The sequence below is a fragment of the Myotis yumanensis genome, unplaced genomic scaffold, assembly GCF_028538775.1.
Source record: "Myotis yumanensis isolate MYYU_CA2020_CCGP unplaced genomic scaffold, mMyoYum1.0.hap1 SCAF_8, whole genome shotgun sequence".
NCBI classification, from domain to species: domain Eukaryota; kingdom Metazoa; phylum Chordata; class Mammalia; order Chiroptera; family Vespertilionidae; genus Myotis; species Myotis yumanensis.
In genome coordinates, this window is record NW_027223759.1 from 61,500,869 (window position 1) to 61,527,619 (window position 26,751).

At 38.9% G+C, this 26,751-nt stretch overlaps 1 protein-coding gene across 1 annotated transcript; it reads left to right on the plus strand.

Annotated features, from left to right (window-relative positions):
• The first annotated feature begins 7,906 nt into the window (after positions 1 to 7,906).
• NMI (N-myc and STAT interactor) lies at positions 7,907 to 23,424 on the plus strand. The gene is made up of 8 exons (XM_070423024.1): positions 7,907 to 8,187; positions 10,498 to 10,584; positions 11,355 to 11,450; positions 14,600 to 14,762; positions 18,279 to 18,385; positions 18,473 to 18,659; positions 21,528 to 21,634; positions 23,001 to 23,424. The coding sequence occupies exons 2-8, from the start codon at positions 10,504 to 10,506 to the stop codon at positions 23,184 to 23,186; spliced, it is 927 nt and encodes a 308-aa protein (XP_070279125.1). The 5' UTR covers positions 7,907 to 8,187; positions 10,498 to 10,503; the 3' UTR covers positions 23,187 to 23,424.
• The last annotated feature ends 3,327 nt before the right edge of the window (positions 23,425 to 26,751 follow it).

The window sequence follows — 26,751 nt, forward strand, 5'->3', positions numbered from 1 at the left end:
CATTTGCGAGTGCTTAAGGTGTGGAATGAGTTGATCAATGTGGCACTTTTGTAACAATAATCTTGCAGGAGTGTGTAGCGTAAAAGGACAGGGGAGTCATTAGCAGGGTAAATTCCAGATGTAAATTGGCCATCATGAAAAGTCTTGTGGAAATAAACCATCAACTATGAATTTTAATGCAAGAGGGTGTGGAGGGAAAGAGACCCGGGCTTTGATACATGAATAAAACTGGGTAGAATATTTGAAATGGAGTCTTAAAAAACCTGGGCCATGTGGTCACATTGTCCCTAGGAGGAGAGCAGAACATGTTAGTGGCCACAGAAGGGAGGTCTATGAAGAGCAGGGAAAATTGCATTACTCCTTGGGATAACTTCAGGGCAGTATGATGGCGACTAGATCACAAAAATGCCACTGAACAATTACCTGTCCCTTTAAGTGAAGTTCATGAAATAATATGACAAAAGTAGTTAGGAAAGAGAGAGAGGAAGAAAGAGAGAGAAAGAGGAAGAGAGAGAGAGGAAGAGGAAGAGAGAGAGAGAGAGGAAGAGGAAGAGAGAGAGAGGAAGAGGAAGAGAGAGAGAGGGGGGAGAAAGAGAGAGGAAGAGAGCGAAAGAATATGAATGAATCTTGGACTTATTATTTGGCTGACTTATTCTTACTTGTTCTGTCTAATTCTAGACTAGCAATGTAGCAAGCCTTGGCAGTCTAAAAACCCTCCCTAGCACGCACTTCACAATTCCAGGGAACACCAGGGGCGTTGTACAGTGCACATCAGTGTGGTTGTGTTATGGGGGAGGGTGCCTTCTGTGTCCCCACCTGTTTCTGGTGGAAGTGGAGCTCTTGGGGTGCCGCAAGAACAGGAATTTCCTCAGGCCCCCACGGGAGAATGAGGTTTCATGGGAAGCTTTATTGATGATGTAACATCAAGGGAGTTCCCTTCCAATGTCCCATCTCCCTCTGTCTCAACACGGAAAAAATCCAGCTGGCACAGCTGGCCTGATTCAGTGGTTGAGCATCAATCTATGAGCCAGGAGGTCACGGTTTGATTCCTGGTTGGGGCACATGCCCAGGTTGTGGGCTTGATCCCCTTTGGGGGCATGCAGAAGGCGGCTGATCAATGATTCTCTCTCCTTCTCCCTTCCTCTCTGAAATCAATAAAAAAATATTTTTAAAAAAGAAAAGTCCAGCTGTGTTTTCAGCAGGTCCAAGATCAAAGCCATTTCCCAGAGTCTTCACTCCATATGAAAGCACAGTCCAGGCCAGCATCTGGCTAGCTTAGCTTGTGTTCCCAGCTGCAGTACATTGGGTGTCACATGGCGGGCTAGCAGGCATCACAGAGAAAGCAAGCAAGTGCAGGGAAGCAGGAACAGAGCAAGATGAACAAGAGAGTGAGGACTCTTTGTGTTGGGGTTATAACTAGGAGCTTAACCAATGAAGCCTTCAGGATTTCACATGCTTGCATTGCTCTGCCCCCTAGCCACTGATCTTTGTTCCCAGGTTAGACTGACAAGCAAGCACCTTCCCTACAGCATCCCAGTTTTCCCTCTTTCTTTGATCCCTTTTACCAGTGATTTGCAGGGGATGGACCAGTGGTTCCCTGGGGAGTGTGAAGTTGCAGCTTCCTGGTGAAGCTGCCCAGATGACCATGCTTATGAATCTGGTCTCCCCTTTGCTTTCTTCCTATTATTAATACCAACTAGCTAGTTGTGATGGTAACAGTTATATGCAATTGCTTTGGTGACGACATGAGATTTTAACTTTTATTTAAATTATCTAGTTATTGTCTCCTATTTCAAATCACTCCCAAAACTCAACTCTTTTCATTAAAGCTTAAGACCAGAAGACAATATTCAGTAATATTATTTTACTTTAAATTTACTATTCAAAAACCATTTTTTATGTACATTAGCTCATTTAATACTCACAAATACCTTATCATTATTAAGTAAACATTACTATCTTCATTTTATATTTGAGGAAACTCAGAAACTGAGCTTCAGAAAGTTAAAGGGAAGTATGATCAGAACTCACTATTACGTGCCAGACCCCATTACATATGCCCAAGTTCGTAGGGGTCAGAGCAGACTTAACCCGGCTGTCCCGGTCATCTTAAGGTGTTGCAATATCCAAGCCAAGCCAACCTACCAGCCGTTGTTCACCCACCTGAGACAACTTTGCTTTGAGTATTGGTACCAAAATGAGAGTTTTTATTCTTCAAATGGTTGGAAAACAGCTGAGGTCATCCTCCCAAAAGCCAATAATGTTTCCAGTCCAATTCATAAAGTCACTAAGTAATAAGATCTGAAGGACACTTTTTCTGTTTTATTTTTATTGGGAATGAGCCCTGTTTTTATTTATAATTTCTCTGGAGGAGTTGAAGCACCGAGAGAGACAAATTACCCTTGGCTTGATGTATCCAATATCATCAGACTGCCCCATGCAGATATTATGTTATTAAAATGAGCACTGCCGTATGAGATCATTCTATCTTGTTACATTGTACCCAGGGCAAGCTATTTAAAATAAACTGAAATAAATACTTAATGAAAGAGAAAAGAATATTCCTTTCAAGTTTCCCAGATATACTCGTTTTGTTCTTTTTTTTTTTCCTGGCTTTTCCTTGTTTTCTCTTTCTACCTTTTTTACATCATTTTGACCCAATTCGCCCTCATGGTTCATTCCGCCCTTTCCATTTCAGAGTTGCTGTAATGGTAGCCTAGCTGCAGACAAGGGACCATTGTTCTCTGTCAGAGATGGCATGGAAGACAGGATGAGCTGTTGCTCTTTCTACTGAGGACACCTACAAATGTCTTGTCTTCCATCCAGGGACGCACACACCAGACTGGCAAACAGGAAGAGGGCCTCATGTTCCCTGACTGATCCAGGACAGCGAGAGCTACGCAGTACACAGTACCCGTCCGTTGGAATGACCATTTCTGGCCACTCTCTGCTATTTTAGTGAACTGGTCAGTCTATAGCCTCACGGCTTAAAGTTGAGTGAAGGACCAGTACCATCAGCATCACTTAGCTACGTCTGAAATGCAGAACCTCCACCCTAAACCTATGGAATCAGGATCTGCCATGTTAACACGATCCCCAGCTGATTCATCTGGATTTGAGAAGTCCTGGTTTACAAGATGTCCTTTCTCCACAAACACATTTTCTCTTTCTGGTAACTGTGGCACACGGTGCAATGGAAACCAACAGAATTATATACTATACTGAGATATATCTTAGAAGGAATTAGGTCCCTACATAGAACTAGGTTCCCTAAGACCAAGAGAAAACAACCTTAACTTCGAACAAAAAGTTGAGCCTTTTTGCCTGTTATGTTCTTAATACTCTGAGATCAGGGAACTTCCTTGCTGCAGTGATTTGACTCCTCTTGCAGAGAACTAGTCAAACCAGGGAAATAATCACAATTCAAGCACCAGCCCAAATCTTTCTTCTTGGCAATCCCTAGAACTCCTCAAACAGCTCTTTGGGTAAAGATAAATCACAAATTTTCAAATAAAAAATAAAAGTAGTCAAGCAAAGTAAATTTCTTCTAAGATTCCTTGAGCCGTTCTCAGTATGTTTATGCATGTTCTTGTCAAAGCTGGGCTCCCCAGAAGTTACACTGATTTATTTGGATGCTTGGCCTGATTCTTGCTCATTTGGGATTTTGGGTGATAACACAGTGAGGATTTACTATTTTGATTTTTTCCCAATATCGTGAGTCCACATTCTCTTTAAGCATTCCGAGAAAAGAATCTCAAGGTTCTTTACACTTTTTCTCTCCTGTGATTTTAAGTTCACGCCAAACTTTTGGGCTTATCCTATCATCGCTTATCTAAAAGACCTCTGCCAGAGCAGCATTCCATTCGTTTTTTGTTTTTGTTTTTTAAATATATTTTATTGATTTTTTTACAGAGAGGAAGGGTGAGAGATAGAGAGTCAGAAACATCGATGAGAGAGAAACATTGATCAGCTGCCTCCTGCACACCTCCCACTGGGGACGTTCCCACAACCCAGGTACATGCCCTTGACCGGAATCGAACCTGGGACCTTCCAGTGGCCGACGCTCTATCCACTGAGCCAAACCGGTTTTGGCTCGTTTTCACTTTTGTTTCAATCCAACTCCTCTAACTTTACCTCTTCTGTGGGGAAAACTTTCCCTGACCTCCTGAGAGAGAGGGGGCTACCCTTTCCTTTGTGTTTTACTGCTACTGGTATTCTACCTCTTCAAACTGAATACAAGCAAAGCAGGAAAACATCAGTAATATTCTCAGATTGCCTTAACATAAGTTCCTTAATATAATCTTGAGGTTTACTGCTTGATATCTTATAGGCTCGGATATTAAGCAGCAATGTTTATTTTTGAGCTTCCAGTTCATGAGTAAAACACTTGTCCCTTTCCCAGCACTGTCAAAGACAGTGGCGTTATTCTCTAAACACTTTAACAAGACAGAACTTTCTGACCAACCAATTATGTTTATATGATAAATCAGTGGTTCTGACATGATTCAAGAAGATAACACACTTTATCCTTTAAATTTATTTTACTTGGATGACTTCTATTTCTAAATGTTTGCTATGTCTCACAATATTTTATTCACAGATACAAACTTATTTATACACACTAATATGAACATGTATACATTGGGCCCGGAGTATTTGACTCCTAGTCTTGTACCTAACCACTTGTTAGAATAAGTATGTAGCGTGTGCCAGGTATAGTCACTTTATTAGTAACTGCAGGTGACACAAAATAAATAAAAAATGGTCTTTGTCTTCAAAGCACTTCTCTGGGTAGGAAGACAAAGCAGAAGAAATGTATGAGAAAAAAAAAGGTCTCAATGTGTAAGTAACAACTACCATTTGTTGAGCACTTACCATGGGTGCTTAGTCCTTGACAAATATCAGTATCATTCACAACAGCTCCATTTTACAGGTGAGAAAACTGATGCTGGGAAACCTGGGTAACGTGAAATGGGAATTCAAATCCACATCTGATATCAAAACGATGCTCTTAACTATATAATACTACCTGCCTGATAGATAGCAAGGGATGGGGAACTTATTTTCCTTTACTTTTTAAAAAACTCTGTTGTCTACTGTTTCATTTTTTTTCAGCTTTATTGAGATATAATTGACATAACACTGTGTAAGTTTAAGGTATACAACTTGTTGATTTCATACACTTATATATTGCAAAATGATTACCACCACAGTGTTAGCAAGCACCTCCATCACATCACATAATTGCCATTTGTTTTTGGGTGTGGGAATATTTAAGACCGATAACATTAGCAACATTCTTTTACTTTTATATATTCCAATTGCAAACCTCTTGAAAACTAGAGTTAGGTTCCATAACTGCTTCGTATTCCCTAGGATCTTGCAGAATGCTGGGCACATTATAAATTTTCCTACTTTCCCAGGATGAACTGCAAACCAGATCATCAAAATTTTGGCCACAGCAGCATACGCCTGGTATCCAAGACCTTTTCTTTTTCTTTTTTTTTTTTTTAAATATATTGTATTGCTTTTTTTTTTTTACAGAGAGGAAGGGAGAGAAATAGAGAGTTAGAAACATCGATGAGAGAGAAACATCGATCAGCTGGCTCCTGCACATCTCCTACTGGGGATATGCCCGCAACCCAGGTACATGCCCTTGACCGGAATCGAACCTGGGACCCCTCAGTCCGCAGGCCGATGCTCTATCCACTGAGCCAAACCGGTTTTGGCTGCAAGACCTTTTCTGAAAGAAAGAGCAATAGTATAATGGATATCAGGTTGCTTTCTCATGGTTTGCACACTCACCAAACTCTTAATTCCTACCAAGTTGTTTCATGGCCTCTGGGATTTTTCATCCAAACTTTTGTTTCAGTCCACCTCCCCTAACCCTAAGAGCCAACTCAATCGCTACTTCTTCTGTGGAGAAAACTCCATGACCTCCTGAGAGAGAGGGGACTACTCTTTCCTTTGTGTTTTGCTACTACTGGTATGCCACCTCTTCATAGCATACATTGTACTGCATGAAGCACGTGTGTGTGTGTGTGTGTGTGTGTGTGTGTGTGTGTGTGTGAATTTATAGGGGAGTCTGGAAGGTGCTCATTGCCATCTGGTGGGGAAGATATGTGTAGCATATGTACATTTTATATCATGGCAGTGTAGATTTACATGAGATGTGCAGGGTATTTCATGTGCAACATAATGTTGAGTGTGATAGGCATTCCCTACATAATGATTTTTATATTAGGAAGCGGAATAATACAGTGTAGGGTAGGAAAAAGTTTTCCTCTACCTCCTTAGGGTCCTGACTGGGTCTGAAAATTAAACTGACAAAAACATAACCTGGGTGTGTGTCCTGACTGGAAATTGAACTGGCAACCTTTCAGTGCATGGGACGACAATCTTCTTATAAAAAAATAAAAATAAAAATAAGGCCCTGGCCAGGTAGGCCAGTTGGGTAGAGCGTTGTCCCAATATGCCAAGGTTGCAGATTTGATCCCTGGTCAGGATACATACAAGAATCAACCAATAAATGCATATACAAGCAGAACAACAAATCATTGTTTCTCTCTTTCTCTAAAATCAATAAATAAAATTTTTTTAAATATTAAAAACATAAACAAGACAGAAGAATAAACTAGGTTGAACTAGATAACCTCCTAAGTTCATGCTCTCTGAAATTGAAAGGTGGAATGGAAGAAATTAGCAAGTTGCAACAGATGGAGTTTTTATACTTCCTAACTGAACTGATGAGCACAAAAGTCCTTATCACACATCACTTACCTTTCTTTTTTTCACTTAGAAAAACCACTTTAAACTGATGAAGGAATTTGACTTTTACTAATCTGATTTTATAGACCACCTATCATTTATTATATGTGATTATGTAGCATTATAAACTAGAACTTATGCCTGGAAATCATTTTGATACATGTCCCTCCTGTCTTCTATTTATGAGCAAGGGGCAGCTGTGGGGTGGTTCTGTGTGTAGGATTAAGAAATACTAAAGTTCTTGAAACAAGTCAGATGTTTTTATTTTCAAAGCAAAAGATCACACCTAGTGAAGTATTTATTTACAGGCTTCACAGCAAAACAAAAGATTAAAATAAAAGAAAACTTTCAAGGGAGATAGTCATAGAAACCATCTGAATGCCACAGCTTTCCCAACTCCAGGGGCCAGAGGACATTACGAAAGACACAGAAAAGTTGATCTTGTGCTTGTAAACATTTGTAGATTAAGGTTATAATGACCAATACATTACAATGAAAGTTTCAAGCTGAAGAGAGACTCCCACTTTGACTACTTGGTGTGTCAATCCACTATTTGAACAATATGTCTAGTAATATACAATACTTTGTGAAAGATTTATTCAAAACAAAAACAAAACAACCGTGTGTGTGTGTGTGTGTGTGTGTGTGAGTGTGTGTCCCCAGGACATAGTCATTGATTTTCAGAGAGAGGGAAAGGGGAGAGAGAAACATGGATGGGTTGCCTCCCAGATGCACCCCCATGGGGATGGGACCTGCAACCTAGGTACGTGCCTGACCTGGAGTCAACCCAGGACCTTTCCATGTGCCTACAACCAACTCGGGCCAGAGCAAAAACAACCATGTGTTGTTTTGTCTTTTTGTTTGTTTGTTTTAAATATATTTTTATTGACTTTCAGAGAGGAAGGGAGAGGGAGAGAATTATAGAAACATCAATGATGAGAGAGAATCATTAATGGGCTGCCTCCTGCAAGCCCCACACTGGGGACCAAGTCCGCAACCCGGGCATTGCCCCGACCGGGAGTCGAACCTTCACCTCCCTGCTCATAGGTAAATGGTCCGCCACTGAGCCACCCTAGCCGGGCGAAACAACCATGTTTTTAAAACCGAAAGTGAAAATTGTTATAACTTGTTAGTGATTAGCCATAGAGACACCAGGTCTGCTATTCCGGAAAATCACTTTGAGAGAAAATCGCCATTTGAGCAGTTTTCTTTTTCTTTTTTAAGGAACCAAGCCATTCATCTGAGCGACACCCACTGGGAATAAGGCAGCACCCACCTCGGGGACGGCACCCGGTCGTCCCGCCCCGCTCCCGGGGTTCCGGACGCTCGGCTCGAGCTCCCCCGCGCGCCGCCGCACCAGGCTTCCGGGAAGGTCGGGAACTTTGGACCTGGGGTGCGGCGCTCGGCTGGCTGAGGCGGGTGAGTGGGGTGCCCCGTTCCCCGACTGCCATCCCTGCTCCCAGGCGTCCGGGGCTGGAGAGGCCCTGAGTGCGGAGGGAGGAGGGTTCCCGGGGCCCTGGACGCGCGCGATCGCGGGGCCGAGAGCGCCCAGGCGCTGGCTCTGCGTCCCGCGCCCCCCGCGCCCCCCGCGCCCCGGAGCCGCCCGCTTCCCGGGCCGCTGAGGCTGGCGACCTGCCACCGAGGGGGCGCGCCTGCCCACTGTGCCTTCCCTTCGCTGTCCCCGGCCTCTAACCCCATCTCTTTAGTTTGCTTTGCTTCTTCTGGGAAACTGAAACTTAAACTGGTTTGCGTTTCCCCGCTGTTCCTGCGTCTCCAGTCAGTTCTTAGACAAACTGATTCCTCAAGGAGGTGTACTCTTCCCGGCAGGCACAGGGTTTGGCAGTCAGGCCTCACTTCTCAGAACAGGCAGGGATATTCCTCTCAGAGACATCCAAAGGAGAATGTGAGGTTTCCCTGGCTATAGAACACACATACGTTTCTTAAAAAACTCTGTATGTGTATCACCATTTTAACTAATTACCACCTTCTTCCTTTTCTGCCCCCAATCTTTTCTGTTGCTACCAGGCATGCAAATGGGAAGGTTCCATTCTCTTAGAACTTGTCCCACAATGATAAGAGTATATTAGAATAGGTGGTAGGTGGAGGCGATTTGTATTGGTTTTGTCATTTGTGACGTAACAAATTGCCCCTGACTTAGTAGCTTAAAGACCACACATTTATTATCTTAAAATTCTGAGGTTAGAAGCCCAACCTGGGTCTCACCGGGCTAAAATCAGTGTGTCTGCAGGGCTGCCTTCTTTTCTGTAGGCTGCTGGGGCGAAACTGTTTTCTTGCCTTTTTTCCGACTCCTTAGGCTGCCCACCTTCCTTGGCTCAGCGCTGCCCTTTGCCCATCTTCAAAGCCAGCAACATTCCATCTCTCTGACTGCTCTGTTGTCACCTCTCACCCTGACTCTGGTCTGCTGCCTTCCTCTTCCATTTTAAAGGACCGTGGTGATTACATTGGGCCCCACTAATAATCCAGGATGATCTCCATATTTTTGAAAAAATGTATTTTGTATTGATTTCAGAGAGGAAGGGAGAGGGAGAGAGAGATAGAAACATCAATGATGAGAGAGAATCATTGATCGGCTGCCTTCAGCCCGCAATGTGGGCATGTGCCCTGACCGGAAATAGAACCATGATCTCCTGGTTCTTAGGTCAAAACTCAACCACTGAGCCATGTTGGCTGGGCTGGAATTCTTGAATATGTATTTCTTACAAAAAGGTGTTCTCTACATAACTGAAATACAGTGACCCAAATCAGGGAATTGATATTGAACATTGCTGACATCTAATTCTTGGATCCAATTCAGATGTTGCCAATTGTCCCAATAATATCCTGTGTAACAAAAACTGGCACAGTTTCTCGGTCTTTCCTGGGCTTTTATGAACCTGACACTTTTGAAGTTTGTGTAATGTTTCTTCATGCTTAGATTCAGATTGTGCATCTTTGGCAGGAATATCATAGGAGTCATGCTGTGTTCTCAGTGCACCCTCTCACATGGCATAGGATTTCCAGTCACCATGTTATTGACTTTGATTATTTCATTCTGGTGGCGTCTGGCTGCTTCTCCAGGATACAAAAGTTACTTTTTTCCTCTTTGAAATTAATAAGGATTTTAATTGTGGGGAAGTATTTTAAAATTCACTAAATGATCATTTCCTCATCATAATTTTAATTTATTTATTTACGTCAGTATAGACTCATATACTCTGGATTGAAATTGTTACGGTCCTTATTTACTGGTATGCTTAATTTCTTCCCATGTTTGGTCAGTGAGAACCTCCTTAAGCTGGATCCTTTGACCTTGTTGCATGTCCTCATCATTCTTTGAGCACTTCCTTGCTTTTGGCACCATACGGTGCTGTCTTGTATCTTTCTTTCTTAGTCCTAGAAAGGCTAGAAGACCAAAATAGTAATCTTTTAAAGGGGAGCATATTATGATTGCGATATTACTACAAAGGAATGTTAATACCTATCATTTTCTACTACTTTGTGGAAAAGCAAAAGCTTTTTAGAACTCTTGTATATATTTATAGGTGTAAAGTTACTTGAAATATAGACTTTGGATAGAAGCCACATGATAATAAAGAATTTGATGACAGGGGGGAAGATGTAACAAAGGAGAGATGTTTTTTTCAGTAAAAGGGTCAAACTTGTTATTTCCTTCTTATTGAGTTTGTGTGTATATACTGTCTTTAAAATATTAAACATTTATGACATTAGGGAATCATGGCGGCTGGTGAAGATATAAACGAAGTTATGAAGGAGTATTTGAAAAAGGAAGAATTTATGAAATATGAACAAAATCAGGTAAATAGGAAAAATCACTGGGTATTATTAAAAATTAATTTGTATACATTTGTTTTTCAGTGAAGCATGTTTTATACATTTTTATCCAACATTACCTTGAATTTTGGAGGGTATTAGGATTTTCTGAAATAGTTTTACTTCCATTATTCAAAAGTTAAAAGAAGAATCATATTTCCGTTTTGTCTTTTCCAAGGCTTACAACATTACTGCTTTTCCCCTCCCTCCCTCATTTCTTTGATTTACACCCAGAAGTTAAGAGCATAGTTCACAAAAGGGAAGGGAGGCTCAGGTAGCTTAAACCTTTTACCCATGCCATATATCTGGCATGTCAAGGTAGCAAAAAATAAAAATAAAAAAAATCACAGCATTTAAAAAACAATTTTCCCAGAGTAACAGCTGTGCAATTTGAAAGTCATATTGTAGTCATAAACAGCTGGGAGAGGAGTTGATAGAGCATTGGACTTAGACTCAGAAGACCTGGGTCTCAATCCTTGCTCTACTATAAAAATTTCTGTGACTTTGGTCTGTGTGAAAGGTGGTTTCCTTGTTTGTGAAATGGAGATAATAACATTTGAGAATGATAGGAGATGATATAAAACACATTTCTTATTCACAGGATTATATTTATTCTGGGACTGTCTAATGTCTTTCTTTGCTTTGTTCAGAGTGAGAGAAATTTAGCTTCTTTAATTCCTTTAGAAAAATGAGGTCAGGAGCTGTTTAAATTTTTGGTGCTATTTGATACATTTTTTTTTGTGTCTTTTTTTTAGGAATTAATTGATCAAATAGCAAAGGAAAATATTTACTTAACGATGGAGATCCAAAAGCTTGAAAAGGAGTTACAAGAGGCCCCTGGAAGCTCTCAGGTACACCTTTACTTATTTTATGTATCCCATTTTTAATGATGCCATTTTTCAGAAAAAGGGATGTCATGATATAAAATTCAGTTTTAAAGCATTATGGTCATCCATGGCACCACTGTTTGTAATAGTCCCAAAGTGAAAATAGCCCAGTGTCCCTCCATAGTAGAGTGAGTTCATAAATTGGGGTACATTCACACAATGACATACTACACAGAATGAGAATGAACAGTTGCATCTAACATCATGGATGAATTTCATGAACACAGTGTAGAGCCAAAAAAGAAATGCTTCCACTGAAATATAGCACAAAAGCAGGATGTTAGAAGTTAGCATGATAGGAACTACCAGGTAGGAACTAGAAGGGAACCCAAGAGGCCTCTGGGTGTTGGTTGGTCATGTTTTGTTTTTGATCTGGGTGCTGGTCACACATGTGTGATCACTTTGTAAAATCTCATCTTGCTGTACACTTAGGATAATGCACTTTTTACATGTATGTGTATATTAGCGGAATTTAAAAAAAAACCCACAAAAAATGATAGTCATTATCAATCACTTTTGGACCAAATTCTTGGTCTTTTCACAAAGTTTTTTTTATTGTTGTTCTCTTCATCCAAGGTGCTACAGTAATTTAAATGAGTTGTACAGTTAAAAAAAAAAAAAAGGATGCCCTGGCTGGCTTGGCTCAGTGGATAGAGCGTCGGCCTGCAGATTGAAGGGTCCCAGGTTCGATTCCGGCCAAGGGCACATGCCTGGGTTTCGGGCTTGATCCCCAGTCGGGGGCGTGCAGGAGGCAGCTGATCAATGATTCTCTCTCATCATTGATGTTTCTATCTCTCTCTCCTTCTCCCTTCCTCTCTGAAATCAATAAATATTTTTTAAAAAAGCATGTATATCTTCATTAGTCTCTTCTGAATTTTCCTGTATTTGAATTAGACATAACTTTCAGCCCCTTTTTTCTTCATAACAACTCATAATTGTTTCTTTCTTTTTAAAAATATATTTTTATTGATTTCAGAGAGGAAGTGAGAGCGGGAGAGAGAAACATCAATAATGAGAATCATTGATCACTGCCTCCTGCATGCCCCACACTGGAGATCGAGCCTGCAACCTGGGCATGTGCCTTGACCGGGAATCGAACTATGACCCCCTGATTCATAGGTCGATGCTCAACCACTGAGCCATGCTGTCTGGGCCATAATTGTTTCTCTACAATTATGCAATGATTTAAATGCTTAAAGCATTGTCATTTTTTTTTCTCTGAAATGGGGATTAGGATATTGAATATCAGGAAGTGCAGTTTCCCATGTTTATAGGACTTAGAAGATTGAAGATTCTGGCTACTTCGGACTGGAGCCAGAATCAGTTAGTCTTAGAACTTACAGGGCCTTAAGAAACCAGCCAGCTCAGTTGATCCACTTTATGAAGGGCTGAAGCTGTGCCCCAGTGGGCATAGTGACTTGCTTTCTGCTACAGTGTGTTCAGGACTAGAATCAGGTACTCTCACTCTCACTCTCACTCCAGGAGCGCTCAGAGATATTGCAGGCTCAGTTCCAGAACACTGCAATAAAGCAAATATGGCAATAGAAGTGAGTCACGTAAATTTTTTTGGTTTCCCAGTACATATAAAAGTTATGTTTACACTATACTGTAGTCTATTAAGTGTGAAATAGCATTATGTCTAAAAAACAATGTAATACCTTAGTTAAAAAATACTTTATTGCTGAAAATGTTAACCATTATCTGAATCATCGGAGAATCGTAATCTTTTTGCTGGAGGAGGGTCTTCGGTTTGTAAAATATGTAACATCTGCGAAGTGCAATAAGCGAAGCACAATAAAACCAGGTATGCCTGTATACTGGATATCTCCACATAATTGGGAAACATTTTGCCTTTTCTCAGACATTACAGATTGTTTTGAAATTGGAATGATGGTAATCAGAAATTCCACTGAAGTCATATGTAGCTATACAATGAGTATAAGATTAGATCAAATGACTCAATGATTATTTCTAATCTCTTCATAATAACCTTTTATTTCAGCACTGGAACTAGAAATGAAAACGCAAAATTCATTTGTGCATTTATGTGTAATTGTATAGATCTGTTGATTTTTTTTGATTTTTAAGCAGCTAAGTATAACCACTTAACTTTATCCTCCATATTACAAATCTTGTTGATAGTGTCCCTTCACATTTTTATAAACCTAGGTTGTGGTATTGGTTAAAATTTTGATGGGCAGGCAGTGGGGAAGGGAGAAATTAAATTTGATATATTTAAAATTATATAATTCAGATTTCAGACCATTTATTCAGCACAACATTTTTAAAAAACTGCTTTAGGATCATATGTGTAATATAAAGTTTGGGGACATTAATATGTTTTACAACTTCATAATTTTACGGCTGAATAATTGCCTATAAAAGAGACACAAGGAAAAGTGAGGCTTTAAAATTAAAATGGGAAAAATAGGTGACATTTTGGATATGTTGTATTCTTAACTGCAGATATGGACATATCATGTTTGTTTAAGTCATTATTACTAAAAGTTGCAATTGTAACCTCGACCACCACATGGTACATTTTAGATGTCCTTTCTTTCGTGTACTCTTTTGTATTTTTTTTAATGTTCATAAAAAGCTTAATTTATTAAAAAAATAAATTATATAATTCAGGAGTCTTCCTTTTGGGATGAAATTTTTTGGGTTTGCTATCAAGTTAACTATAGTGTACTCCCAACTCCATTTCCTACCTCTTTGCAAGAAGCGTAAACATTCTGTCTAATGATTCTTTTGTGAGTTAGCCTATTATTGGCACAGTTGTTTAAAAGGTACTTTCATGAAGGATGTAGTCTTTAGAAACAAACACTGTATAATATTGACCAGTTTAAATATTGATTAGAAAAAGTGAGAGATTATATACTTATAATTTGATCTGTGAAATAAGATGAAAGGATCAGCATCTGATTGCATTACTGAGGACTTACCTGGGCAGAAGCAATTACTAAAGTTATTAAATACAACCACACTGAGTATTCTGTGGGATTTTGAAATCAGTGGAGAATGAATTATTGGGTGGTCAGATCACATTATCACTGGAAGGGCTTAAGTTATTTCTTGTCTTGATTTTAATCAAACATTTCATTTTGAAATAGATTAAAGAGGATATTCCTGAAGCAAAGTTGAAATTCACATCTTTAGAGAATCCTGAGGATGACAGCAGGTTTTCAAATATCTCCTGTTCATTTCAAGTGAGCTCACAAGTTCCTTATGTGCTACAAAAAGGAGAAGCACTCATCACCTTTGAAGAAGAAGAAGGTATGACGAATGTTCAACATTGTGACCAAGTTACCCTTGGAAAGCACTTGCACTTTCAAAGAGCTGTCCTAGATGTTTGACTATTACTTTACAATCTTACACATATTATTTCATCCCATTCTCAAAGTGAAACTCTGAGGCAGGTATGACTATCCCCATTTCACAGATGTGAAAACTGACTTTGAGACATTAAGTGACATGAATATGACCACTCATTGAAAATGCAATGGTTCTGAGACTCAAGCCCAAGTGTTGTGATGTCCAATACCAGCTTCTTTCTATTCTACCAGCCACTTCCAAATGATAATACTGATGTTTTAAGGACATAGAGCTCTACACAGTTATCAGAGAGTTCTCACAGACATTTTCTCATTTTATACTCACGTGACTCTGTAATGTAAGATAATTACTACTTACATTTTATAGCCAAGAAACAGATTCTCAGGTGTTTATGTGATTTACCAAAGGGCATATGACCAATGGATGGACAGAGCTCAGGAGGCAGAGATGTGGGATGGAACCTCATGTTTGCTACGTCAGCCATGGTGTAGGGTCTTGTTTAGAGCTGAGAGCACCTCAATGAGGAGAATCTGGCCTTTATTGTCATACTTGCTAAAAGTGTGAATTGGGTTGAGTTCTTTATAAATCTCAAGATTTTTTATGACAGGCTTTGTGGTCATACCTACCTCATGGAGTTGCTTTGAGTATTAAATGAGAAATGTTGATAACATACTTAGCACAGTGTCTGACACATAATAAACACTTAGTCAATGTTAGCTGTTACTATTGCTACAAGTTAGGAATTTTCCAGATAAGAAACGAAGATAGGGAACTTTAAAGAAGATAGGGAACTTGCTCAAGGTTCATACAGTTAACAAATTGCAGAGCTGAGAGCTACACACTGAGTACCTATTTACTTTCTACTGAACCAGCATTCCTCTGAGCAGACCACCATATTCCTCTGGGGTGGCCTGGGGCAAGGGTGGGCTAGAAGAGGTCAGTGGAGGTGGGGGTGGGTGGGGAGGAGACATATGAAATACTTTCAACAATAAAGATTTAAAAAATAGCCCTGCCCGTGTGGCTTAGTGGTTGAGCTTGACCTGTGAACCAGGAGGTCACGATTCAATTCCTGGTCAGAACACATGCCCAGGTTGTGGGTTTGATCCCCTGTGTGGGGTGTGCAGGAAGCAGCTGATCAATGATTCTCTCTCATCATTGATGTTTCTATTTCTCTCTCCCTTCCTCTCTAAAATCAATTATATATATGATTTAAAAAATTAAAATAAAGGTGGTCCTTCAGGTTTTAGCCCTGTCACCCCTCACCCCCAAAAAAGTTATGGGAGGGGTCAGATGGTCTTCACAAACCCTTCAAGTGCTCAGATGCTGTTACTGTAACTCATGTCTCCTGGTGTTTGGTCCATTACTTTAGCCTGAAAGTAAGTGTTAGAAAGAAAGGGATTCAAGGGATCAAGAGGTACAGCCTTCCAGATATAAAATAGATAAGCCACGGGGGTGTACTGTACAGCATGGCAACATAATCAGCAATATTGTATTGCATATTTGAAAGTCACCAGGAGAGTAAATCTTAAAAGTTCTCATTACAAAAAATGTTTTTGTCACTTTGTGTGGTGGCGATGGTAACTTAGTATGGTGGTCAATTTGCAATATATACACATATCGAATATGATGTTGTACACCTGAAACTAATACAATGTTATATGTCAATTTTACCTTAATTCAAAACAAAACAAAACAATGGCCTTCTAGCAGGTCAGTATATATTCATACTATTCGTTCACCCTGGGTCCACCCCTGCAGCTGAGGGTGGAGTGGGAGACCAAGAGCCATGCTGGCAGTTGTCAGTGGGCATTAGGATTAACCTGAAAGACCGAATTGAGGATTTGGGAGGCGGGGGTTCTGCACAGGAATTACCTGAGAATGCTGAGAATAGTATTCTCTTCAGAAACAGCTGCATCACTGCTTCCACCATGGGCATGGCTCTGAAGTCCTCGTCTCCTGGGACAACTTTGGGTTTATATAATTAACAGGAGTTGGCTTTTGACGGTCAGTGTCACAGAAGTTGAAGCACAAGTGGTTCCTTTCAGCTGCGTCAGATCACCAGATGTTGGAGGTTTGGGTGTGGGGAGTGAGAGGGAAAGAGCATCATTTAAGTATTACTTCATTAATATTTTCTGTTATTGTCCGTTGTCATTAACAAAAAAGTCATAATTCAAGAGTCATATCATAGTACAATGAATGTGAATTCCCACATGACAAGGCCCTGTCTTCTAGCCCAGTTCCTCTCTTCCTCCAGCTGTGGTGTGCAAGCTGGTTGCCATAAACACATGTGAGGTTTATAAGACCAGGAGTGGGCATCTCTTATTTTCATGACAAATTAGAGCAAACAGCTCTGAATACTAACTGAAGAGTTATAACCTCTCATGTCACACAATTAAAAATAAACACACCCACATGCATTTAAATGGACACACAGTTGCTGTTTACAATTCCAATGATTTTTGGCATAATTATATTCCTGAGCGTCTCTTATTTGCATGGATACATTTAATGTGGTAGTTTTGTGATTGGCACAGGAAGGCTCTCAACTTGTCAATGAATTATCTCAAAAACATTTTAGTGAAAGTAGAATTCCTAATTAAATATGGCAAAAAAAGAGAGATTTACTCTTGGGTATTCAAGCCTAGGTGGTCTTTAATATGTAATCCTTGGGAAGGACAGAGAGAAAAATAAATATTTACTTCTGTGGTGCTTGTAACATATTAAAAAGGAGCAACAGATGACACATAAGGTTGATTGTCAGGATAACACTGACCCACAAAGGCTTTCCCAGCTTACGCAACACAGAAGACATTTCTAGCTGTGCTTTAATGTCCTAAGGGAAATCTCTGTTAATTGTCAACAGTGGAAAGGAAGGGTGTGTGACTATACTGAAATCATATATGAATTTCTGAAGAATTATCAGGCTCTTGATGAGAATTTCTACATTGTATTTTTTGCTGACGTATTTTGACATTAATATATCCTACTTTAGTGGCAAGACCATTATCACTTGGAAATCCTAAGAAAAGTTTTCAAAATTAGATCCTTGAAAATGAAAGAAAATTGCCCTGGCTCGTGAGGCTTAATTGGCTGAGTATCCTCCTGTGCACCCAAAGGTCGCAGGTTCAATTTCTGGTCAGTGAACATGCCTGGGTTGCAGGCTCTTTCCCTAGATGTTTCTCTCTCCCTCTTCCTTCTTCTCTCTCTAAAGAAATTTTTAAAAACTTAACTAAAATTTAAAGTATTTAGGATAGTTTGTTCTTTTTTAATTCAATTTATTGCCGTGACACTGGTTATTAAAGTTATATAGGTTTCAGGTATGCAATTCTACAGCACATCATCTGTACACTGTATTGTATCAAGTCAAGTCTCCATCCAGGATAATTTGTTATTAAACCAAAAGGGTAAAAATATATTGAAATACTGGAAATTAATACTTTCCAATTTATTTTTCAGTTGCCCAAAATGTGATCAGAATGGAGAAACATCATGTGCAGATAATGGATATAGGTGTGGAGGTTATGGCCAAGCCAGTTCCATTAAATTCGGGAGTCAGATTCCAGGTAACATGGTGATTGAAGCTTTTCAGAATTCTCTTAAACATGGACAGTGTTCTCATTCATATCTCTGAACATGAAATGATTTCCCAGGTTTCTGTAGGAGTGTCTAAAATGAAGGTCAGAGTTACTGAAATTCCTGATGAATTGCCTGAAAGTCAGATGAGAGACAAGCTAGAACTGAGCTTTTGTAAGTCCCGAAACGGAGGCGGAGAAGTGGAATGCGTAGAGTATGACAAGCAGGCCGGAAGTGCTGTCATCACATTTGTGGAAACTGGAGGTATTCACATATTTAGAAAGTTAAAAAAATACTCTACCATTTAAATTATGTTCTGCCATTTCTACAGGTATTCTTTTTCTACTTTTTAAAAAAATTGTTGACAGTATTACATATGTCTCCTTTTCCCCTTATTGATGCTCCCTCCCTGCTACTCCCTCCCCCCTCCCCAGGACAAGCCCCCCACGGCCCCAGTGTCTGTGTCCATTGGTTATGTTAATATGCATGCATACAAGTCCTTTGGTTGATCTCTCCCCACCCTCCCCCTAACCTCCCACCCCTACCCCTGCCTTCTCTCTGAGGTTGGACTATCCAGTGTTTCTTAGTCTTTGGATCTATTTTGTTCATCGGTTTATATTGTTCATTATATCCCACATATGAATGAGATTGTGTGATATTTATCTTTCTCTTACTGGCTTATTTTGCTTAGCATACTGCTCTCCAGGTCCATCTGGGAATGCAAAGATGGTACAAAATCCACAAATCAATAAATGTGATACATCACATAAACAAATTGAGAGACAAAAATCACATACTCATATCAATTGATGCAGAAAAAGCATTTGACAAAAATACAACATTTTTTAAAAAATATATATATTTTTATTGATTTTAGAGAGGAAGGGAGAGAAAGCTAGAAACATCAATGATAGAGAATCATTGATTGGCTGCCTCCTGCACACTCCCTACTGGGGATCAAGCTGACAACTGGGGCATGTGCCCTTGACCGGAATTGAACCCCAGGACCCTTGAGTCCAGAGGCCAACACTTGATCCACTGAGCCAAACCAGCGAGGGCCCAACACTCTTTCTTGATAAAAACTCTCAGCAAAGTGGGAATAGAGGGATCATACCTCAAAATAATAAAAGCCTTATATGACAAACCTACAGTCAACATCATACTCAATGAGCAAAAACTAAAACCATTTCCCTTAAGAACAGGAACAAGACAGGGATGCCCACTCTCACTACTCCTGTTTGACATAGTACTGGAAGTGCTAGCCATAGCAATCAGACAAGAAGAAGAAATAAAAGGCATCCAAATTGGAAAAGAAGAAGTAAAACTGTCCTTATTCGCAGATAACATGATAATGTACATAGAAGACCCTAAAGACTCCATCAAAAAACTACTAGACTTTTTCTACTTCTTTTATTTGGAATTTATAAGACAGCATAAAAATAGGGGGTTGTTTTTAAATCTCATAAAATGGTAGGTAGAGTCCTGAAAATGATTTTCATGAATGCTACTGACAATGGTAATATTACACATAATGAATACGTATATCCTCATCATGTACCAGGCATGGAGTCAGGTGTTATATATGTTTATCTCCTCTGATCAGCAGCACAACTCTGGAGGTGGTTGTATTACCATTTTATTGATGAGGAAACTGAGGCCTGGGAAGGTTAAGTAACTAACCCAAGGTCACACACAGTGGGTGTGTGGCAGAGAAATTTACATATATATTTATTATGAATATATTAATATATATAAATATTAAACTATCTGTTTCATCCCACCTATTAGGACTGACAAGGGTCTCTTAGGTGAAGAAAATTGATAACAGGGAAGACAAGGGGTCTTCCTTGGAAAGAACAGGTATATAGACATCTGTTTCCTTTTTAGGTAGAAATGGGCTATTACCAAATCATCTTAGGGAGGCTTACATTCTTATGATTAAAAATAGAAGATGCTATAGCTGCTTTTGTTAATTTGTTCAAGTGATCCTTAATGTCAAAATCTCTTGCTCTAAGTCTTAGGGCTTCTGGGTTTGCACATATAATAGAAATTCAACATATAATTAAAAACATTGACTGATTAGGTTTTTTCATAGCAAAATAATCCATGCTTTCTAAAGAAAGTGGAAATAATAGAGAAGAGCATTAGTTTAGTAAAAATTGAGACATTTCCTTCCCTTTTGCCTACGCTGTAGTTATGATTAGATGTTTCTGGAATTGCTGGATCATATGGTGATTCTATGTTTAATGTTTTGAGGAACTGCCATACTGTTATTCGCTATGGCTGCACCATTTTACATTCCTACCAGCAATGTCCACATACTTGCCAGCAAGGGCCTGCATTCCTGGCCACTGTACATGCTGCCGATCCAAGGTGGACTGGGGAGAGGAGAGAAAAACAAAGTGATTGGATACTCTTCTGTACTGTTTCTATTACATCTTATGCTGTCTTGACACATTGCCTTTTTACCTTCTAGGAGGAAAATGCTGCTAAACATAAACCTGATTATTCTTTGTTTTGGAGGAAACTGATGAATTTTTATTACTATTTGCCTTCACTTTTTCTCAATGGCATTCAATACTCCCCCAACCCCTTTGCTTAACATCATTATATAAGTTTACTGAGTATCATGTATTAGTTATAGGATAACTAACACATCCATAAACACATACACTATAGTACATAGTGTATACATACATATATAGTAAAATATATATTATAAAATATATATCGGATTCTAACCATAGTTTTTCTGGATACTTCTTTAGAAACTGGGCAACACTTTTTTAGGATGGGTGGGCTATTTTTTGCACATGGTAATTACATTTTTTTTTATTGATAATTGCATTTTCTGTAGCTACTTAGGTGGGGCTATTTGAGGACATTGAAACTCTCTGTTTGATTGACTCTGATAAATATTTCAAGAGAGAAGAATCTATCTAAACCTCAGTATGTTTGGTCTTACAGGTTTCAGAATTATGTACTATAAAGTCTTTAAAACAGACTACAATTTCTTAAAATTTAATCACTCAATTTACTGTTTATTGTGATACTGTTCTGTTGGAAGGAAGCTTTAACTTAAGTTAAAATGTTACGCTATAAGTAAAGGAATTTTAAAAAATTTACTCCTAGTTGCTGACAGGATTTTGCAAAAGAAAGACTATCCGCTGTATATAAACCAGGACTGCCACAAAGTTGTCGTTTCACCGTACATGGAAACTCACTTGAAAAAGTTTCAGGTAAGGTCATCTCTTTTCTTCCATTTTTGGGAACTTACCACTTGATCCCACCCCACAAAAAATAAAGAAAAAGTTGTGAGTCTGTTACTGTCTGAATCTTATAAAGAGGGATATCAAAATAGTTTCCTCATATCTGCTTAGTGCAGAATGAGTTTGTCTTTTAAAAGAATCTTTTAGTGTACCTTATTTAATTTATTATACACTTTTAAAAATTAAAATTACTCCAATAATGACACAATATTTTTTTATGCAGAGGCATAGCTACATTTCTGTCTTGTGTCTACTTTCATTGGGCATTCAAAATAATGTTTCCTGCTCATTTTCTCTAAATTCATTATCTTTAATCCAAACCTGTCCCCCCTTTTCTGTTCCTACTCAGGTGTTTGTTTGTTTTTAATTGAAATTGTAATTTATTGACATATCATAGAAGTTTATTACCAATTAAAAAGGAGAGAATGGAGGAGTGAAATATTTATATACCTTAAGTAAAGGAAAAAAAATTTTTTCTTTTTACTGAGACAAACACAAATGATTGTGTTCATGATTTTTTTTTCTTTTTTAGATTTCATTTCATTTTATTTTTTTATTAAATTGATTGGGGTGACATTGGTCAACATGAACATATAGGTTTCAGGTATGGGTTTCTATGTTACAAGATCTGTATATTGCACTGTATGCCCATCATCCAAAGTCTAATCTTCTCCTGTCACCTTATGTTAGGACCCCCTTCTTCCTCCACCCCTCTTCCCTCTGGCAACCAACTCACTGTGGTTTGTGTCCATGAACCTACTCAGGTCTCAAATGGCACCACCATCTACTTAGTCCACCAACCTGAAAGATAGAATTCATGATTAGCTCTTTGTTTTTTTAAAAAAATATATATTTTATTGATTTTTTACAGAGAGGAAGGGAGAGGGATAGAGAGTTAGAAACATCAATCAGCTGCCTCCTGCACACCTCCTACTGGGGATGTGCCCACAACCAAGGTACATGCCCTTGACCGGAATCGAACCTGGGACCTTTCAGTCAGAAGGCTGACGCTCTATTCACTGAGCCAAACCGGTTAGGGCTAGGTCTTTGTTTTGCTTCAGCTTGAACATTCATTTGGTCACTCAATCTTGTCACTTGCACTGGCCTTTCTCTCAGCAGAGTTGCCTTTCTTTCCTTTATTTGTCTAACGCCACCAAAGTTGTCTTCCTGAAACTCAGATCTGACTCTGATAGGACCTTGCTTGAAAAATCTTACTGAGGTTCCCTGTCTTTCCTAAGATAGCTCCGAAATATTAAGCAGAGCTTATCCATGTAAAGGTTTGCAATTCAAAGCTCTTAGCAAATTTTCTATTTATCTTTTTTACTTTCCTTTTTAGGTATTTTCAGGAATATCTAAGAGGACAGTGCTTCTGACTGGAATGGAAGAGCTCTGCCTGATGGATGAAGAAGAAGTAGGGGATTACGTTAACATTCACTTTCAGCGGGCGAAGAATGGAGGTGGAGAAGTAGATATGGTCAAATGTTCTCTCAATGAACCTTGCGTAGCATACTTTCAAGAATAGACTTATGGAATCATATGACAATGAGAGCTTCTGAGCCCAAATCACTATCAGTGTTTTACAAAAATGAGTACCTTTCTCCTTAAAAAAATGAAACTTTTAACTTTTAATTCTTAGTGTCCATATATTCTTAGAGACAAATATATTTTTATGGTTCTGAATTCTTCTTTGTTTCCAACTGTGCTGCATTTTTACAAATGCGAGAGCTCACTGTATTAAAAACACTTGTATTCATAACTTATGTGGATTGGTGCCATGTATGTCGAAATCAATTGTAAGTGATACAATTGTTTCCCTGCCACGTTGGCTGCTTCTATCATAGTCATGTGGGCCAATTCTGTTTTATTTACTTTTTTTTTGGTAATTTATCTTTAATATTGAAAGTATTACAGATGTCCCCTTCTCCCCCCATTGACTCCTTCTAGCACCCCGCCCTCCTGCCCCAGGCCCTCACCACACGCCAATTCTATTTTGACCCCAGCTCCATCAATATGCAGACTTGACTGTTGACATCTTCCAAAAGAATTGTTAAATTCAGCAGTTTGTGATTTCTGTAGACTTGACTGAATTTCCAAGGAACTTCAAGAGTGATCATTTCCTGTTTTCCTTAGTATTTCCACAGCTCCAAAGGTATTTCTCAGAGCCAAGTATGGCTTTCTTCTTGAACTTTCCTTCACCCAGCGTGTCAAATGCCCTCTATTCCTTCCAAGACATCCCCTCTCCAAACAGAACTTGTAAAGACTAGAATTCTCTTTCTTTTATTCTCCTGGTAAAAAAAAAAATAGGTTTAAGGGATTGAAAACCTTGGAATGAAGAGAAAGGTAAATGCAGAGCTACTTATCACCCATGCTTGGTGCTGGGGAATGCCTGAAGGGAAAAACACAGTACCTGTCCTTTAGGAGCTAAAACTTGAGCTAGAGAGAGACCCAGTTTAATAGCATCCCACTGTTTTAACTTTGCAGAAACTTTAAGTGATAAAATTCAGGGTTTCTATTCAGAGAAGGTAAAATTACCTTATGTTAATAGAGTATGTTTCGTAAAGCCAACAGCAGAATTAAATTCATATTAAAATGCTGGTAGAAATGAAATGGTTTTAGGAAAGATTCTAAACCTAAAACTACCCAATGCTGCTTGCCATCTAAAATAAATGAAGGAAAGCTAAAAAAGACAGACAAACACATGCTTTGTTTTTCTTCCGATATTTTATTTTTAGGTTTTAAAGTTGTTATACTATATCAGAAGTAGTCATTATTCTCTCACTTCTCTTTGGAATGAGAGTTGGTGCCTACAAACTAGGCATTTATAATAAATCTTCATATTCACTGTTTTAGAAAAAAACCTCTCATTGTGTTAGTTATTCTTTGAAAACAGTAAGATTATTTCAATTTCCCAAAATATAAGAAGAAAAATTGAAAGAACCTTATTTAATTCTATTGGTTTGGTCTCACTAGCCTGAGACTATCCTTTTTAGTGTGGGCAGACTGCCAATCAGAAATAAATTTTTCCTAATATTTAGGACAATGTTTGAAGCAGTCACTTTTCTTTCTTTTGGGGGGCCTTTCTTCAGGCAGTAAAATAGATAATTTTATTCTATCCTAAATTTGCACAGTTTTTTTTAAATAAATGTTACTTATTTTAGAAAATTATATCTTTTCTCTTTTCATCACACCACCCATGTGTGATATGGCTGGATCTCAGAAATCAAGCATTGGTTCCCTGCTTATTTCTAGAGTTTTAAAGATATTACAAGAGGAATGTTGTCTTTGAAAATCTTCCAAGAGATATTGTATTGACTACTTAACACATTGTATTTTAAATTAGGAAGACTTAAATTGTGTGTCCAGGATGAAATAGCTCTTACTAAAGGTGTAAAAAGACGTTATTAATATACTAGAGGCCTGATGCATGAAATTCATGCAAGAGTAGGCCTTCGCAGCCATGACGGCTGCCTCGATCCCTCCCTCAAAGCCCGTGGATCCCTTCCTGGCAGCTGTGGCAGCTGCCTGAATCCCTCCCTTGCAGCTGCAGCTTCATCTGGAAGGTTGTCCGGAAGGATGTCTGGTCTAATTAGCATATTATGCTTTCATTATTGTAGATAAATCAGGAAAGATAGATCTGTGGAATTACAAGTCCCTCTTGCTGTGTGTGGGTTTATCAGTCAAAGCAGGCTAGGTTATGCTGTGATACCAAACCACCTCCAAAATCTCAGTGGCCTAACAAAAGTTGGATGTCTAACAAAAGTTGGTAGGGAATTCTGTCCTAATCATTGAAGGCCCCATCTTAAGACATTCTTCTGGAATCCTGGAGGTGGGGAAACGTGATGTTGGAAAATCTTTCACTGACCTGTGTCATTTCCTCTCACATCCCATTGGCCAGAAATAATCACATGGCCTCACTGAAACTTAAGAAGACTAAACAATTTTGTCTAAAAATGAGGAGGACCAGAGAGAGTAGAGCCAGAATGATGAGAAGCACAGTCCGTTTTGATCCCCTGGTCATCAATCTCTGGATTACTTGTCTTCACATACAAAATACACTCACCCCATCCCCAAGAGAGAAAAGCAAAATTTTCCCCCCAAATGGGAGCAAATTAAACATGCGTGAATTCTAGATGATATGTGGTAGTGTCTATGTCAGGTTTGAATGTTACTTCTCTTTATCTAGAGAAGTAACCACCTCCCAAATCTCAGTGGCCTAACAAAAGTTTAATTCACATTGGTGGAACTGTTACAAAAAACTGCAATAAACTCTATTACAGCTGGAAAAGGACAGTATGGGAGGCAACAGTTACTGAGCCAAAGCCATTCTGAAATTCCACTGAATAGATGTGGACTCCATACCCTCTGGACATGGAATTTGGATTGGGCCACAATTCCATTCCCTGGAAGTTCTTCTCTTACTCATTGTTCTCATAACTCCTGGGCAGTCTTCTTTTCCCATTACTCTTCTTGGCCATATCCAGATTGGGCATTCAAAATATATCTTTCTTGGGTATCAGAAAGCTTTCTGACTCAGTATACTTCCAATGACCAATGTTGGGACCAAAGTTTTTTGAAATTTTGCACATTCACAGTCTCTACTCCTGGTGGCTAGTTAGCTGGTAAAATAAAAAAAAAAAAAAGGTTTCTTATCTATTTTATTCTGGCCAGCTTACATGCGCTAATAGGCACACTCACAGTTTTTTTCTAGACGTACTTTTTAGAGTTACAATAATTGTGTTTTCTTGGCCTATTCTTCTCTCCCTCCCTTCATTAAACTGTGGGTACTTTGAGTCTATCAAGCCACTTTTAGCTTTTTTTTCCCTAGAGCCGGTTTGTCCAGTTGAAAAGGTTTACTGAATTCTTCAGCCTAATTGGTGTTTTTGCTTTGAGAGACCTTCATCTGCTCAGAGATTTAAACCTTGATTTGATCCTTGCCAGAAGGCAGTTTGTTATTTAATGGTCTTCTTAGTTTTATCATTTGAGAATGAGAAGTGTTGTTACTTCCAACACTAAAAGTTCCCATATTTCTGGACTTGATTTTCTTTCATTCCTGCTTGCAAAATGGCTAATTATGCCAATTATGTTGC

Excerpts from the sequence above, each read along its gene's own strand:
- NMI (XM_070423024.1), top strand. The coding sequence starts at position 10,504 with ATGGCGGCTGGTGAAGATATAAACGAAGTTATGAAGGAGTATTTGAAA. Across the intron at positions 18,386-18,472 it reads ATTCGGGAGTCAGATTCCAG|GTTTCTGTAGGAGTGTCTAA; the intron begins GTAACATGGTGA and ends ATGATTTCCCAG. Across the intron at positions 21,635-23,000 it reads CTCACTTGAAAAAGTTTCAG|GTATTTTCAGGAATATCTAA; the intron begins GTAAGGTCATCT and ends TTTCCTTTTTAG.